The 17945-nt window shown below is 35.8% G+C and overlaps 1 protein-coding gene across 1 annotated transcript in view; it reads right to left on the bottom strand.

Moving 5' to 3' along the window:
• The window catches only part of ITGBL1 (integrin subunit beta like 1), a 124692-nt gene that overhangs the window by 71184 nt on the left and 35563 nt on the right, over window positions 1–17945 (bottom strand). The window contains 2 exon segments of the mRNA XM_066313491.1: window positions 31–105; window positions 108–176. Coding sequence (XP_066169588.1) covers window positions 31–105; window positions 108–176 — 144 coding nt within the window.

Below are 17945 nucleotides of genomic sequence, written 5' to 3'. Positions count from 1 at the left end.
AAGGTATCAAAGCAACAAAAGACATCTTACCTGCACCAGAACAGATGATATCTTGAGAATTCTTGCACATTTCGTTGCTTTTCTTCCGTGTAAGATTGCAAGTAGTGGATACTGACAAGCCTCACCATACCAGCCTTCATCACATTTGCACTTCCCACAGTCACACTTTCCATGGCCTAGCAAAGGAAGGAAAGAGTGTGTCAAGTCCCTTTTTCTTTTTTTCATTCAGAAAGTGGTATTTTCTTCTCCAGCTTTTAAAATAGATTCCATCAATTACATTTTTAAATTAACATGACTAACAGATCAACTTAACAGAGTTCATATGCAATTAAAAATAGAAAGGAAACAGCCAGCACATGTCTCCACCAAGGGCAAGGCCTGCTTGACCAACTTGTGCCCTTTTATGATGGAGTGACTACATCAGTGGGCAAGGGAAGAGCTACAGATGTCATTCATCTGAACTTCTGTAGAGCATTTGACACTGTCCCCCACAACGTCCTTCTCTAAATTGGACAGAGATTTGATGGCTGAACTGTTGGGTGCATAAGGACTTGGTTGGGTGGTCACACTGAGGGGCAGTGGTCAACTACTCAGAGTCTTGGAGGACACCACTGACAGGTGGAGTCCCTCAGGGGTCTGTACTGGGAGCAGCGTTTACAGCATAGACAAAGGGATTGAGTGCACTCTCAGCAAATTTGCAGATGTCACCAAGCTGAGTGGGGTCTTGTCACACCTGAAGGATGTGATGCCATCCAGAGGGACATGGACAGCCCTGAGAAAACTCATGAGGTTTAACCAGGCCAAGTGCAAGGTGCTGCACCTGGGCTGAGGCAATCCCCAGTATCAACACAGGCTGGGAGATGAACAGATCCAGAGCAGCCCTTCCCAGAAGGACTTGAGTGGGATGGTGGATGAGAGGCTGGGCAATTTTCCCTATTTATGCTGCATACTAAGTATAATTTTTCACACTAACTTCCAGGTGCAAATTCTTATCACTTCATTCTTTAGCATTCCTATACAATTTTAGGTAGTAAATGTGAAAACAATTGCATCTCTTTTAAATCAGATCATTAAGTTTTAGAACAAATATATTTTGAATATTTATCTGATTTACAGAATATTCCCTTCGTATCACTGCATCTTAAAAACAGAATCTAATTGTAGTCTATTTTAAATGCATCTGTTCCTGTGGTTAGAGTCAACTGCATGAAAAATACGTCTGCTACCAGTAAAAAGAAATTTAAATAACTATTGTAAATGAAAATTTTAATTAGAAAAAGTTGTCTCTTTTGTTGCTCAATAAAACTTTGCTTGCCTTCCAATATGGTCCTAAGACAAGATACAGTTCAATAGCTGTAAAAAACATAAACCAAAACCATAAGAGAACATGACAGTTCTTAATTGAAAACATGAGTTGCCACCTCAAAATTGCTGGATAACTCCCTATCGGTAAAGGCAAGGAAAAAAAAAAAAGGATATAAAATATAGAATAAAACCTACTCTAGTGACTACTCTGCTTCACTGAGAGACAACAGCATAGCCACCCAGAAAGTGGTGGCAAATCATAGGCTAGCTTACAAAAATGTAAAGAACATAACTGTTTTCCTTCCTTTGAAAGATTACTTGTCACTGTGACTCTGCATTCTCTATGCTTGTTAACTCTTGTGATTTAGCAGTTTGATGTCTGCTGGTGAAGAAAAGATATTCTAATAAAAGTAGGACTCATTTTCCCATTCCCATGTCTAAATGACAGAGTAAAGCAGAAGCCACTCCATTATTATGGTCAGCAGCACTAACCTCTCTCAGTCAGACATGCACTAATATAACACATGATGCATGAAGGAAATAAATAATTTCACTTAAAATACAACACAATCTGTTTAAAGAAAATTAATAAAATACTTTCAGGAAAGGTTTTATTTAACCTGCAGGTTTTATTTAACAAGAAAATAACAGACACGCACAAAAAGAAATTAATCAAACTTTGATAAGTAATGAAAGATCATTTGCATGCAACGGAAAGAAACTCTCCAGAATCTAACTAATATGAATTTATAAGACTGCACATGTGATTTTCACTTCGACCATCCCTTAAAATATTAATTTTTCCATTTGGATCTTTTTTTTTTTTTTAATTGTAAAGGAATGACAATATTCTGCCAAAAAATTGGGTGAAGGACTATATGATGTGTAGAAGGCCATAACTGTCTGTAATAGCTTTTATACCTCGCTGCAGCTTCCCTGTCACATGGATGATGCAATTGAGCTGCAAGTCAGTTTGACATAGGAATCCCTTTCTTGTTTATCTCCCACCCCACATGTACCAATATTATTGCCTCTCTCATGACAAAAATAATGATGTGATGATGTATACACCAAGTATGTGATAAACTGTAAGAAAATTAGAGAAAGCACAAGCGTTTTCTTACTGGGTTTTGATTCCTTTAGAAAAGGTTTTTGTAGGATCCCATCTGTTGTGTATAAATTTCTGCATTATTTAGAAAGCAAATAAGGTTATTAAATAGTAAATTAGGAGTAACTAGCACTATGAAAACTATGAGGTGAGATTGCTACTTCCCAGAAAATAAATTTTAGCAATAAAGAGTATTTAAGGATGTGGCATGGAATATGAGAAAAGTAAAGTATAAGACCTCACAAAATAGTTGATCAAGAATGCTGTATCCAAATGATGACACATTAGTTCCATTTTTTTAAAAAAACAGTAACACAAATAAATGCTAAACACAAATAAATCAGAACTTCACAAAAAAACCCACAACAAAATTAAAACAACATCAACAACAAAAACAAAACCAAAACAAAAACAAAACAAAAAACCAGAAAACAAGGAAATAGGGAACACTAAGAAAATGCAGTAATTCCTTTAAGAAAAAGACTGTCTGAGGACTGAAAAACTTGCAGCTTTAAACATATAAAAACCTTTTATAACAAAGTGCTCAATTTCTAACTAGATGAGCAGTCACCTCAGAGAGTATATCTGGATTATGCAGAAAGCTTGTAGGGTGGAACGTAAAATTAATATGCTGGGAAAACTGTCAGATGTCAGAAAATATATGAAGAAAGTGAGAACAGAAAATGTTAGGCAGGGTCAGGTCTTGCAAAATTGCAAGTACTAAAATGCACTTTCATCAACCAAATAAAAACAGGAAAAAAGACTGGCTTCACCAAGCAGCAAAACCCACTTAAGATTAAAGACAATTTGCAGGCAGTCCAAAACAAAATTAATATGGGAATGCTGACTACTAGTAGCTAATGCAGTGTGGCTAATGACACACTCTCTGGAAATGAAAATTAATCATCTAAGATGAGAGGAAAACAAAGATACAGAACTATTTTTAAGGAAGTGTCTAGACCAAGAGGGCAAGACCCCACAACCTCCATTTGAGAATACTTAAAATACTTGTACATGAAAGGGCAGTTGAGCAACAAAGACTTTTAATGAATCTATTGGGCTGGCAATCAAATGTCTGAAAAATAAAACATAGCTTTCATTTCTTTTAATCAAAAGGAGTGCAGACAACATAAAAAACAAGTGCCTGTGACCTCATGAGCTGTTCCAGGACTTGAAATAAACTATGAAGCATTGCATAGCTAGAGACATTGAAGTAATGAAAATAGAATATAATGAATAACAGCTTTACCCCAAAATAGGCTATCATTATGCCAAAATAACCTGGCATATATTTTTATGAAATTATGATTTTTTTAAGAAAAGGAACATAGGAATCCCATGTGATAGGATCATATATGTTGGATATAATTCCACCCATGAAAAGAAAAAATATTCTGGACAAAATGCTCTAGAAATGTAAAAGATCACAACATAGTTTAAAGGAAAGGAATAACATTAGGACAAAAAGGCATATTACTGGAATAGAAGAAGATGTCTGGCTATGTTTCAAATGATACTTTTGGAACTGTGTGTGTTTTACTGACAGTGATTAAGAAATGCAGATAACACAAATGACATTTGGCAATAACAAGCCTGTAAATCCTCACTAGAGAGGTGAAGATGAAAGATCATACAAAAATAATGGACTGATAACCTGGACTTAAGTAGTAAAAGTAGATTGAGACCGGAGATACAAGCACAGGATTACACACTAGGGGCAAAGAAATTATGTCAAAGGCTAATACCACCCCAGCTGGAAACAAGAATATGACTGCATATTGACATCAGCTCTGGAAACATGGTGTGACCAAGCCTTTAGCTGACAGGGGTCTGAGATGTACCCATGAAGATATATCACTAAGGACAGGAGTAACAAATTTCATTTGAAATTATACACGCAATGTATGGGATATGGTCCTGATCCCAATTTATCCTTGAAAACTGCCATTAGGTCTCTAAACCTTGGAAGACTGAGTCAAGTTATCCAGGGAAAACATTTGTAGAATTTTAGTCACTTGCAAAGTTACAATTGGTTGGGAATTAAAACATCTGAGCAGGACGATGATAATTTAAACCACAAGCATTCGCTCTGATCACATACTTTCGTGTTTAGACACTTGACCTCAACCTAAGTGTCTTCTAAAAATATTTTTCTACTATATATTGCATGCCTACAGGTCCAAGAGCAAAGATACAAAGGCAAAATCTCTGAAAAAAACTTCTGAATCCATATCTTTACTGCACGTATTCAGGGCATTGATTTGGAAGCCTTCTTTTGCTGAGCTCTGTGTATAATCCATCATGAGAGACAGGCACTTCTGCAGAGTGACTCAGGTCCTGTGTGGGCTGTCCTCAGAGGTTGTCTCTTTTTTCACTAAACTGCTGGGAAGCTGGGACTCTGGAGTTTGATGCATCACTAGATATGTTTGCATGCAAACACAGATCATTCATTTATGTTCTTTTGCTTCACTTATTTGTACAATATTGAATGTCAAGGTTTAAATATTCTGACATTTTGAACAAAAAAGGAGCATGATTTCAGGTTAGTTATAGGTTGAACTGCATTGGTTTATAAAAACAATTATATTAAATAATTATTGGATGGACCAGAAACTAAGTTTGAACATTGCTTTCATTTTTCTGTGTCTATAGAGATTGCAGCATTCAGCAGTGCTATTGGGTTTTTTGTGCATCTTACTGGAAAATATTCTCTACACTTTTGTAACATTTTTCTTTAATTTTTTATTACATACTAATGTTCCCTGTGACTGAAATTTGCTACTTCCTTGTGCTTAAACTTCCCATAGGCAGTGAAATCAGTCAAAACAAACTACTTGGTTTGTCACCTCCCATGCTCTTGCTAAGAGCATGTGTAAATGTATGCATGCTTATCTGCCATGACTATTTTGGTGGGGCACAAAACTGTAGACTCCTTAACAGAAAACAAAAATAAGAAAAGACTGATCTTAAGACCTTGACTTGAAAGAAAGGTGACTGGGTTCAACTCCTGTATCTTTTATTTCCTGGATAACCTCTAGCAGATGAAAACATCACTAGGAGTCCAAGTGATGAGCTTAAAATCTCTTTATAAAGCAAATATTGATTACTTTTTCACAGAAATTTTAGTAAGGATAAACGTCTTGGTACTTAAGAGCTTTCAGATGTTACATAGGCATAGAGGTAGCTAGTTTATAAACAAACAAACAGCCCAATGAGGCAACATGCTGCCTTTTAAATTACAGTAACCATTTTCCTCAGCAACATTAATAGAGTCCAGTATTCCTGACGGGAATAGTCTCCCTTTCTAGAAGGAAATGTGAAGCTGTGGTCATGCAATTATTAAACTGCCAAAGCTTTTAAATAAATTCTTGGCTCATTAAGTAAGCACAACTGGAAATACTGCCTTTGGAATAATATCTATTTATGTCCTTCTGCCACATTAGTTATAGCAAAGTATCCCTCACGTCAAAAGATGTGTCTCACTTGAGCATGAAGATCCAGGCTGTTCAGCCAGACACTAAAATACACTCAATTGTCCTTGCTGTCACATGTTTTTGATAATTAGAGCCCAACTATTCTATGTAAAACACAATCGAGGGCAGTTCTCAATTTAAAATTGTAATGGAATCAATTTTCTACAGGCAAGTGAGATGCTTATGCTAAGATAAGGATTTCTCTCTCAAGCATGAACTCAGTCATCAGAAGAAAATCAGCAGCTGGCATGATAAATGAATGAGGCACATTACTATGCATTTTTAGCAACCCCTGAGTGACTCCTGAATTGCTCTTCAATCTAAAAAAGCCAATTCATTGAAAAGGTAAAGAAATTTGAAGAATTTGTTGTTATGAATTCCAAATTCTGACTGAGATACTAGACAAAAGATAATTCAGCTCTAAGAGTTGGAAATTTTGAAAAAAAAAAAAAAACAAAAACCATTGTTCTGCACTTTCAATCTAGACCAGTACAGTGAAGATGTTTTTAATATTTCTTTCCAACAGTTACTGAAATAGATTTTGCTAGTTTACACCAATGTAAAGCTAGTGAAAACATCTCAGATTACACTATGATAGGATTTGCAAAATGAACTATCCTATTTAATTGCATTTGAGATTCTTGATAACAGTGCCTTGAACTCAGAAGAAGCATTTTTCTAAATCTCCTTTTTCAGAATTACTAGAATTGCAGTTTAGGGGAGGAAAAATAAGTTTGCATTATTACTCTTTTTTTCTATCTCTGTATGTTTAATAATCTCTTTTTAGGGTTGGGGCCTTGGTTGTTTATGTTGCACTACCTCCAATGAAAACCAGAGGTTCTCAGCCTTTGCAGTGTGCCCTAGGGCTTCTGCCAATGCTGAAAGGAGGTTCAGCAACGCTGGGGTTTTCACAAGAATACTGCCTCCTCCTTCATATCAGAACTTGTTACCCTCCCTATGCTGACAGGATGATGTTAAACTATGGATTGACCAAGGGAACTTGTTGGAATTTAGAAACAATGTTTAAAAAAGACAGGGGGAAATTTCAAGGGAAAAGCTGCCTAAGGATAATAGAACATTTCAAGCCAATTTTGTCACTGAAGATCCTTTACCAACAGGCCAGAGTCCTGATAAAAATTTAATCAGAGATTTTAAAAGCAATACAGCGGGCCCAGAGATCTTTAAGGATGAAAAGAAATTTAACTTTATTTATTTCCCAAAAGGCTATTTAAAATGAAAAGAAAACCCACTTCATTGGAACTTAGATGCTCTCACATTAAATCAATTCATTAACATTTATTTAGGGTGTCCAGACCTTGAAGATCCCAGAGTAAGAGACAAAACCACTGAGATGTGGGGAGCCTGAGTACTGAGTCACGCCGACAAGAGTACACAGGCACAGTTTGCCCCTCAGCACTCTGTAGTGATTGGATTCCCCAAGTGCATTAAAGTTTATCTGAAATGGATTTTCAGAGTCGAAATGGAAACTGATGACAAATCTTCTCAATCTAGTTATTACTGGAAGCACTATAACAATGAAAACATCATAAATGTTGTTAAATCATAATTGCAGCAGAGGTATGGGTAAAACCTAAACAAATGACTATGCTTCCGAAGGAAAAGCAAAAAAAAAATCCTCTTCCACTTGTGCTGTGTGTTGCAGGGATGGCTTAGAACAATGTTTTAGTAAACAAATTTCAAATAGTGTTCTAAAATGAAAAAATCCATCAGAACCTACATTAAAACAGAGAAAAATAATCAGACATAGGTGTGAGGGCATGACTGCTGATGGTATTTAATTTTCAGGTTATAAATCAACTAGATACAGTGGCTATTTTTGTTACACATACTCTAAAGTATTATTTACAGTAATAATATCTTATTTCATGTTGACTTGTGTCAATGTGAATTCAAAGTTTATAAGTCTCCTAACACATCCTAATAAAAGTTGTGCAAATAAATTGGTTTAAAAGTACTATTACTAAATTTGGAGATAAAAAGCATTTGCAAAAGAGTATTTTAAAGAACACATAAAATTTGCATCAACATCATACACAACATGTATTAGATAAATACACTAATAAGAATCTATGGATCAAATCAAACAGTACCTTAAAATCAGTCTATTTATAAATTAAAATAGACTATAAAATTAAATCCAAATTTTTTTAAAATTGAAAAATTGCTGCCCTCTGGAAGGTATGAATACTCTCCACTAGCAGACTATAGTTCTCTTTCTCTGCCCAAAAAGGTCACCATGAATGATTTCACTTAGTCTTGGAATTTAAAACTATACTTACTGACAGTTGCAATTTCACTGACAAGGTTAGAAAGCAAATTAAAGCAATGCTTATAAAAGATTTTTATATATTGGTAATAGTCCTGTGTTTTTTAATATGCTACTCTAATCCTGTATTTCAGAATTTCAAAACAACAGCTTCTGAAAGAGGCCAGGAAGGATTTTCAGTCTGTTACATGGTCTATTCTCCATATAAATTTTTGAATTTTTTCCCTCTCAAATATCTGTCTCAGCAAGAAGCAGATAAAGGTGAGCTTGTCTCCTGAGCTCTTAAAATTTCTCTGCACACAACTCTTTGTTTCCGGTTATGTAATTGTGTAGCCCTTTCTACATCCTACTTCTGTTTAAATGCCAAACAAGGTATTAGAAAGTAATGTTTTCAGCAAATAAATACAAAGACAGTATAATTTGTAATAATTCTTTTTTAATATCTAAGAGGTCCAGAAGACATAAAACAAATGTTTTTCGAAGTTAATTTCTTGGAAAATTCTAAAATATTTTTTCATCATTGTTTAAAAAAAAACCACCTGAGCAAGAGATGGAAGTTTCCTAAACATTTCTACTCCAATTTCATTGTTTCCAGTTGCAACCCATGGCAGGGTAATGCACAGTTTTAGCACTCTTAGGTTCTGGATAGTGATCTGAGACCAAATGGTCTTTCACATAGCTTGAGTCTTTTACTTGAAATGTATATAAAACTCACAGTTTTACTTGTAAAAAAAACCTTTGTGGTTTATTACTACATGTGTACTTAGCATTAAAATCTTTGTGCCTATATGTACATACATGTACCTCAAGAATCAAAGAAAACACACATTTTTCCTTACCTGTAGAAAAAGGGTCCAAAATACAAGAAAGAATAAATTATACTGCTGATCAGTGACATCTCTTTTTCTCTTCTTGACTATGGATTCAAATTCCCAGTAAACTGAACTGACTCGATGTTGGTAAAACTCCACTGGATATTTCGAATTATTGAAATGAAGGAAGGCAACACTCAGCTGAATCAGCTCCAGTTTGTTACCCTGGAGGTGGCACAAGTTGATATCATTTTAAATGTGACTCACGCTGTTTAGACAGATGATATAAATATCTCAGGGAGACAGAGATAAATTAGTTTTATCCATCAAAACAGTCTAGAGTCAAGGTTTCCATTAATAATTCAATTTTTCTGTGAGAGATTTCCTACTTATTTTTAACCAAATGGCTTCTTTTTTTTTTTTTTTTTTTTTTTTTTTTTTTTTTTTTTTTTTTTTTTTTTTTTTTTTTTTTTAGATCAAAATATCAACTTTTAAGTAAGAAGATCTTTAGGCAGAGTAAATATTTTTTAGCTTTTCAAAGACTGCTACTCCATATGTTACTTTCCCAGTGTAGACTTCTGCACAAAATTACCTGAGAGATGAACATTCCTTTCTGTGAGATAACTTTTAGAGAAGTTACCTCTCGTGGGATGGGGAAAAATCGGAATGGTAAAGTGAGAAAATTTGTGGGTTGAGATAAAGACTGTTTAACAGGTAAAGTAAAAGCTGTGCACACAAACAAGGCAAAATAAGGAATTCACCTCATCACTTCTCATTGGCAGGCAGGTGTTCAGCCATCCTGAGGAAAGGTGGTCTGCATCACATGATGGTGATTTGGGAAGAGAAATGTCATCACTCTGAACATCCCTCCTTCTCCAAACTTTATATCCTGAGCATGACGCCATATGGATTGCCCACGGTCAGTTGGGATCAGCTGTCCTGGCTGTGTCCCCGCTCAGCTCTCTCTGCACCCTCAGCCTGATCTCTGGTGTGCTGAGAGCAGAAAAGGCCTTGACTCTATGCAAACACTGCTCAGCAACAGCTGAAACATCCCATATTGTCAATGCTGTTTCCAGCACAGATACAAAAACACACAGCCACACACCAAGTACTGTAAGGAAAATCATCCACAAAAACGCCAGTAAAACCCTATTTCCTGAGTCTAGTCAGTTTGGTCTGTGCTTCAGGTTGACTAACAAGTGTTGTCCCAATACCCTTCGCTGGCTCCTTCCATGTCTGTGGCTACACATAACTTTTGGGCTCTGTAAGTCTAAAAGTGATGAACCAAACCTGACTGAAGGAAATTTCTGTCTCCTTGTGGATTAAAAATATCACCATGCCCTTATGAAAAGCCTACAAATGCTGCAGGTTTTTGAGTTAAAAAAAAAAAAAAAAAAAAAAAAAAAAAAAAAGAGAGAGGGCACACTGGATGAGCTCAGAGTAGCTGTGTAGCATTTAATTTGTTACATATTAAATAAGTGGCCACCTGTGTGACTTTGCCTTTTTTCTTAAAGTTCTAATGTGACCATCCTTTTGTTTGACAGCCAACATGGCCCACAATGGTTACCTCTGAGAAAGTCCCATAAAAGGTCTGAAGGCCACCACACTGGTGAACCTCAGCACAGAGTTCAGGCAGCCTGACATCCTGACATGCCTTGATTAGAAGTCCTTCTGATGCTGCACAACTTCGGGAGATGTAAAGTTTTTACTCATTCTATTCCTTTTTTTCTTCTTGTGTATCTCCAAAAAGATAACAATAAAAGGTTTTTAAACAGTACCTTATGGAGTCTGAGAACCTTTTTTACTAGGATTAACAACAAATACTAGCATAGGTCTGTTACAATTCTCTTCAGCATTCTCTAACAAAATCCCAGATATAATTCTATTTCTGGTTATCTGCTGGTCAATAAGTCCATGTTAAACATGCCAGTTACAGAATACTACATGGAACAAGCCAGCTGTGTAAGACAGCTCCAAGAGTACAAAAATGAGTTAAATACTACTTACAGCATGGTCAACCTAGTGGCCAAAGGGTCAAAATTACAAGACTGGCACAGTCCTGAGCTGCACACAGGAGAAGCTATATCTAAGTAAAGCCAATGCACTGAACAAGGCCTGTTTGATAGCCACCACTGAGTCAGAAGCTAAAAACTTTATGTTGTACCTCTTTTGCATTGTGAGCTGAAGGGCAGAAAAGGGGACATACCCTCACAAAAAACCACTACAAGCCTCCTACAATGACTACACTTAAAGAAATCTACCAGCATCATAAAGTTATTGTTATTCAGTAATTGTGCTTAAGAAATTACTGACTGGTGATCCAAATACTTGATTTTCAAACTCAGGATCTCCTAGATCATGTGCTTTCTTATCTGAATAATTATAAGTGCTATCTCTTAAAGATAGGTTGTCAATTTGTTATCAAATTTTATGTGATTTACAAAACAATTTATGCATAATTTCATGATATATACATTAGTTAATTGAAATTGATAATTTTATTCGACAGTGTTAACATGGTATTTTTACATACGTAGGAAATTACGGGATTGCACGTTCTTTATATAGCTCAAGATTATAAATATATTTAACTATGTCTTTAGAATTGTGTCTGGTAGGAAATCTGGCTCCTTTCTCTTCAAAACAATGCAGATACACACAAGACAGAAAACAGAAATGGGAAACAGCGGCTTGTCACAGATTTAAATTGTTAAACACCTCTTAGTAATCTCTGAAACTGAGTCGCTAATGTCTCCAAAACTTTGTGCTAGCATATGGGGAAAACTCATTACAAAAATGAGAGGTGCATAAAACCGGAGTATACAAGCTTGCACTAACATTTGAAACCAACTGAGCATTACATGGCTTGAATAGACCATTAGTGGAGGAAAAAACATGGGTGCCTCAAAGTCTCATTTTAGAAAGCTTCGAAAATATCTGACACATACAAGGGCTATACCTCAACATTCCAATGAAGATCATAGATCAAAAAATTAAATACAATTCTGAGTATATAAAGTTGTGCCCACATTTATCTACTGCCAATTGTTAAACAAATGCTCTCAGTATTTGTTTGGGCTTATACTCATATACTGTAGTGGCCAGGTATTATGTTTTTTTCCCTTGCGTTTTGAATACTAATCATCTTTTTAATACTAATCATCTCTCAACATTGTCTAAATTTTTTTCCCTATGCTTTTAGAAAAGATAAATATTGGTGAAGTTTTAGCCTGTTCAGAGATTGTGGTATTTTCTTTCTTATCAGCTTTAAGAAGAATCTGAAGTTCAGCAAATAAAAAGATGGATCTTGTTTCCTAGAACGTGCCTCAGGTTGACAGTTTTCTACAGTCCAGCCAAACCTCCTGCAGCACCTGTTATTATCACATTCTTCCAAATACAACTTACCAATTTATCAAGTTTGCACCGGCTCCTCAGTAGAATTAAAATAGACTTCTCTTTCTAAAACATGGTATATGGTATTTGGGAAATTTAATTCCTGAACTACAGAGGCTAAAATATATTGCAATTGCAGTGTCCATGAAAAGGTCAGGTCTGGATCGCAACATCCTCACTTCTGAAAATATTCCTCATCCAGTGACTTGAAGGAAGGCTTGGCAAGTGAAATAATTGGTGAAGAAATCAGGCATTCAAAATAGGATTCGTTAAGAATTCATTGCACTTTCTTTACAATTAGGAAGACTGCCAGAGAGAATGAGGTGGTGGGGAAGGAAAAAAGTTTACTTTTTGCTAGATGGGTCACAGAATCATAGATATTCTGAGCTGGAAGGGACCAACAAGAATCATTGAGGTCAAGCTCCTGGCCCTGCACAGGAGCACCACAAGATCCACCACGTGGCTGAGCATTGTCCAAATACTTCTTGAATTCTGTCAGAACTCACTTCTTACCACCCCCTCAGGTCCTGTCATTTGTCACTACAGGATCAGCACACCTGCCCGTGCTCTCCCCTTCATGAGGAAGTCGTAACTGCAGTGAGGTGTCCCCTCAGTCCCTCCAGGCTGAAGAACTGAATGAACTCAGGTACTCCTCATACTGATTTCCCTCCAGGCCCTTCTTTGGACACTTTCTAATAGCCTTATGTCAGTACTTTAAATAAGTAATATAATTATATAATAGATAGATAGATAATTATTTTAAGACAATGATGAAAGCACTACAGCTAAGCAACTCCACAAGCAGCTGGGTTTGATTTAGAATGTATGCCTGGAAAAAATAAGTCTTCACCAGATATGAATATTCTTGCTTTTAAAAACCCCTAGACATTGCCCAGATAATGTGGTCATTTTCAGAAAACTCATGTATTTTGTGAAATATATAAAGAACTGATTTCTTAGTTGCCTTTTTGAAAACTTTGCATACAGTTCATAGCACCTCACAGTTCTCCACAGCACAGTCTGAAAACAATGTAGGCATATTAGTATGAGAAAAGAGGTTACTAACTTTAGTGCCTTGGGTACATCACCATAATTGAGTGGGTGAACATGCTCAGACCTTTCTGTAAAAGGTCAGACGACGAGGAAGAGGCTTTTGCAGAGTAGGAGCTATTTTATATTACTTTTCTTTGCATCAAATTACTTTAGGAGCACACAAAAAAAGCTCCTTGCCCAAAGAAACATGAGAAAACAGCTGGCAGGTGGGAATTGAGCTCCAACTGTGACAGTATGCACAGATTACCACCCTTTTAAACAAAGAGTAATCAGCACCAGTATTATACATTTTTTAAAATACCAGAGACTGCAATTCATGGCAAACTGAAATTAACTCTATTTTTATTTCTTGGTTCAAAAATAAATCAGGAAAATCTTTCACATTAAAAGAACTAATGGGATAGTAGGGGTGAACAGATTGTTTTACTTGCTTTTCAAACATTGTCCAGATTTCTTAGTGTACAAAGATTATTTCTAGGTGTGGGTGGTATAATTGAGCTTCTCAGTTTCTTTATGTTGTTATTCCCCTCAAGCACATTGAAATGGTGCAAAATATGTAATGAATTTAGAAAGAAATAAAAAATCCAAACAATTGAATGACATTTGCGTTCCTTCCAAAGTCTGAAGTACAGGGTAATAAAGTTCTGAAGTAATTTCAGGGGAAGTCTTGTTTCAGGGAAGTTCTTTTTAATTTCAGATATTTATATAGTCATTACCATATTATCTTAGCATAATCACAGTCCAGTTATTAGCTGTTTGTTGGCCATCTACATTCAAAATGCCCAGAAACCATGGTGAAAAAAATTACCCAGGTTTTTATAGATATAGAATAAAACATACTGGAAGACATGTAAAACAAGTGAGTTTAGCTAATGTTCCCAAGGTATCAAGATGAGCCAGTCCTTGTCTTTACCTCAGATCACAGAAGTCAGTGGGCTTGTCCCTACACTTAGCACTGTGTATTTCCTTCTTACAGAGTAGGTAGCCAGGAAGGAAGGAAGAAACATACAGAAGAGTACTGTAAGCAGGGAAGGATACAGAAGAAACTGGGCCTGATGAAACTCAATGACAAAATTCACATTGATTTTCTCATGTCTGGTTCAATCTCTAGATTAATCACAGCTTGCTCATGACAGTGGTGTCCTCATCTACTGAATGACCATTCAGAGGGATCTTCAAAAGCTCAGTCACAGCAGCAAGAAAGGAAGGCTGTTCTAACAAAGGGTGCTAGGTACCTTTTGATACACAAAATCTCTCACATGTACAGACAAAAGGGCATATTCTCCGTCAGCTTTCAAAGATAAAATTCCTAAGAATTTGGTTGCAATAAAAAAAGTGAAGAGAAAAAAAACTCATTAAAATTACATATCCAGTAAACAAGACCCTAATTGTTCTTCTGAGTTTGAGATGAAGATAATGAACATTTTAAAGGACACAACAAAAAAAAGTGGAGCCAAATAGTTAAAGAAGTTTCACCAAGTTTTATTGATAATAAAAGAGTACTTTTCGTTCTGTTCCCTAGGACTTCTACACTTTTAAAACATTTTGAGGAAGAAGATGAGAGTGAAAGGTCTAGAAATTCTAAAGGGAACAAGTATGGACAGTTCAGAAATCAAGGATAAAAACAAGCTATTTTTGCTTCCAACTGAGATGCACTAATAGGAACTAATAGGAACACAACGTGTACTGCAATCATAATTTCTCTGTTCACTGGTTATTCATGCCTCTTCAAGCTGACATAATCAAAAACCCATTCCATTTACAGTAAGGCCTTAACTAGTCAGCAAATTAAATGGTTATTAATAAGAATTTTAAAAAGAGACCAAAAAAATTAGCTTGGAAAAACCTTAATAAAGTCACAAAAACCAAGAACAATGCACCTAATAACAGTTAAAATAGGATTTTGAAAAACAAGAACAACTCTAAGTTTCCTTTCTCCTTTGGGGCACAGCTTTGTTCCCAGAGCTTCCCCAACGTGGAACCCTGGCTAGCTTTCATACTCTGGAAAATCAACTATCACAAAAATTAACAACGTCTGTTTATTACAGATATGTTAGTTGTTTTAAGAAGCAGATCAATTTGAAAGATAGATTAGACAAGGACAACAAACTGATGCCAATACTGAAACTTATGAATATGGATTGACTGACTAAGATGCCTTAAACAAAAAGTGTACATAAATGCAAGCTCAACATAAATATTTGTAAATAGTACTTAAAATGTTAAAAGCTAAGATGAACATATTTCTTTTTAATAATTCTTTTAGTTAAGGCTTGCCATAGGAAAAAGAAAAAAGATAGATGTACAGGCTGAAAGGGGAACTTTTATTATTGGAGAGGGAAGGAAGGGATAGAAACCAGAAGAAAATGTCAATTGCTTTAAATGGCTGTGGCAGTAAGGGTAGGCAGAGGATAGTATTAAATAATGTGTGTAAGGAACCTAGAAGCAAATGAAGAAGAAAAGAAAGAGTTTGAGGAAATGAAAAAGAAACCAAGGAGAGAAAAAGAGGCAGGACCAGGTGAATAGAAAGGACTGGGATATAATGTGGACCACAGACAAAATAAAGAAGTGAAAGAAGATGGAAGAAAGCAATGACATGGAAAATGCAAAGGAAAAAAAAGTAACATTAAAAAAAAACCTTGGCAGAAAGAATCAGCCTTGTCAGTCAAAAGGATGTGATGTGATCACATCAAGAATCAATTCAGGCCTTGCAGAAGATATTCCCAAACAGAATGCAATTTCCCTAAAGGAAATGCCTTTATAACAAGAAGAATTAACAAATCAATAGAAGAACTGTTTAATTTTCTTGCCATTAGTTCAAATTCATGTTCTCTGCAAAGAATGTGTGAATGACAATCACTGAGCAAAGCAGAATCTCATTCATATTACAGTTGCCAATCAAAGCTACAAAGCTACAATATGTATTCAACTGGAGTCTTTGGTAGATACCTACAATACAGAGGTCCACAAGTCCAAGTTAGATTATAACGAAATAAACTTTGCTTTTTAATTAAATATAAACTAGTAAATATTTCTCTGTTACAAGTATTTTAAAATAAAGGTATACATAATTATGTGGTTTTCTTGGAAAACGTTCATCTTCATGAATTCATTATGAACACTGCTTGGTTTAATCCCAATTAGACAGTGGATATTTTTTTTAAATCTTGGAAAGGCTTTAAGATCAGACAAACAGATGTAAATTATCACACATGTTTCTAATTTCTTCTACATGGCTGACCTAATTGCATATGTAATATTGAAACAGTATTTCTCTCATTTAAAAAGACTGGTTATTGCTACTTTGTATTGTGTCAGGACTACCCTGAAGGATGTCTTGCAGTGACCTCTCCAGTACACGAACACAAGTGCATAATCATTTCTCTTTCAATTCAGTGTCCATGGGATGGAACAGATACGAAGCAAATGCTGAACCCACTGAGAAGACTGGCTAAATTCCCTTCCTACATCCACAACCCTCACAGAGTCGTGCTGATTTTCAAGCACCTTAATTTTGTGCATTACAAAGCCATTGTGTATTTGGTTAATTCCAAATGAAATCAATGTTCTTGAGAGGTATTCAGTACATCCCAGAAAAAAGCTCCCCCAGAGTGCTGGGATTTTTTTCCCACGTGGGGCTGATTGCCCACACAAACAGTGGGATTAAATTTTGTGGGCATAAATTATTGGTTAGGAAAAGAAGTTTATATTCATTTTAGAAATACATCACAAGCAAACTGCATTGGAAGCAATTTAGCATTCCTACTAGTTAAACTGCTGGATTACTTCTAAGTGCTATTTGGTAGGCACATTTTGCCTAGCAACAAGTGCCAGATGTCATTCCATTTCCTGCACACACAATAGAGGTCCATAAATTGCTTCAGGTTTAAGCATTCTGGAATTATAGCTGCTGCTCAGAATTTATTTAGTCACAAAATATATTGCATACAAATACTGTATATAATCTCTTTACACAGATGAACATGTCTAAAGATAAACACGTGGGGGTTTGTTGCTTTGTTTTTTTCCTCCAAATGCTTGTGGTTTTCCATAGGAAAAGTTATATTACTTAGAGACATTTGACAAGGACATGTGGCAATAGGACAAGGGAACACAGCTATAAAAAAAAAGAGAGTAGATTTAGATTAGAAATTCAGAAAAAAAACTTTACAGTGATGGCACTGAACAGGCTGCCCTGAGAAGACATGGATGCTCCATCCTGGGACCTGTCCAAGGCCAAGCTGGATGGGGCTCTGAGCAATCTGTTCTAGTGGAAGAAGTCCTTGCCCATGGCAGAGAGGCTGGAACCAGATGATCTTTAATGTCCCTTCCAATCCAGGCCGTTCTATGGTTTTGTGATATTAGCAAAAATATTTTGAATAACACATATTTAGAATGAGAAGCCAATATACTGACATAACTAGATTCCAAAGAGACTGTAACAAACAGAAAACTATTTAAAAACTTAGAAGGCAAGGTATAAAATCAGTAATACATAAATATGGCAGGGAACA

The sequence above is a fragment of the Sylvia atricapilla genome, chromosome 2, assembly GCF_009819655.1.
Source record: "Sylvia atricapilla isolate bSylAtr1 chromosome 2, bSylAtr1.pri, whole genome shotgun sequence".
Classification (NCBI taxonomy): domain Eukaryota; kingdom Metazoa; phylum Chordata; class Aves; order Passeriformes; family Sylviidae; genus Sylvia; species Sylvia atricapilla.
Note: the sequence above shows the minus strand (reverse complement) of the source record. Positions and strands in the feature narration are given on the sequence as shown.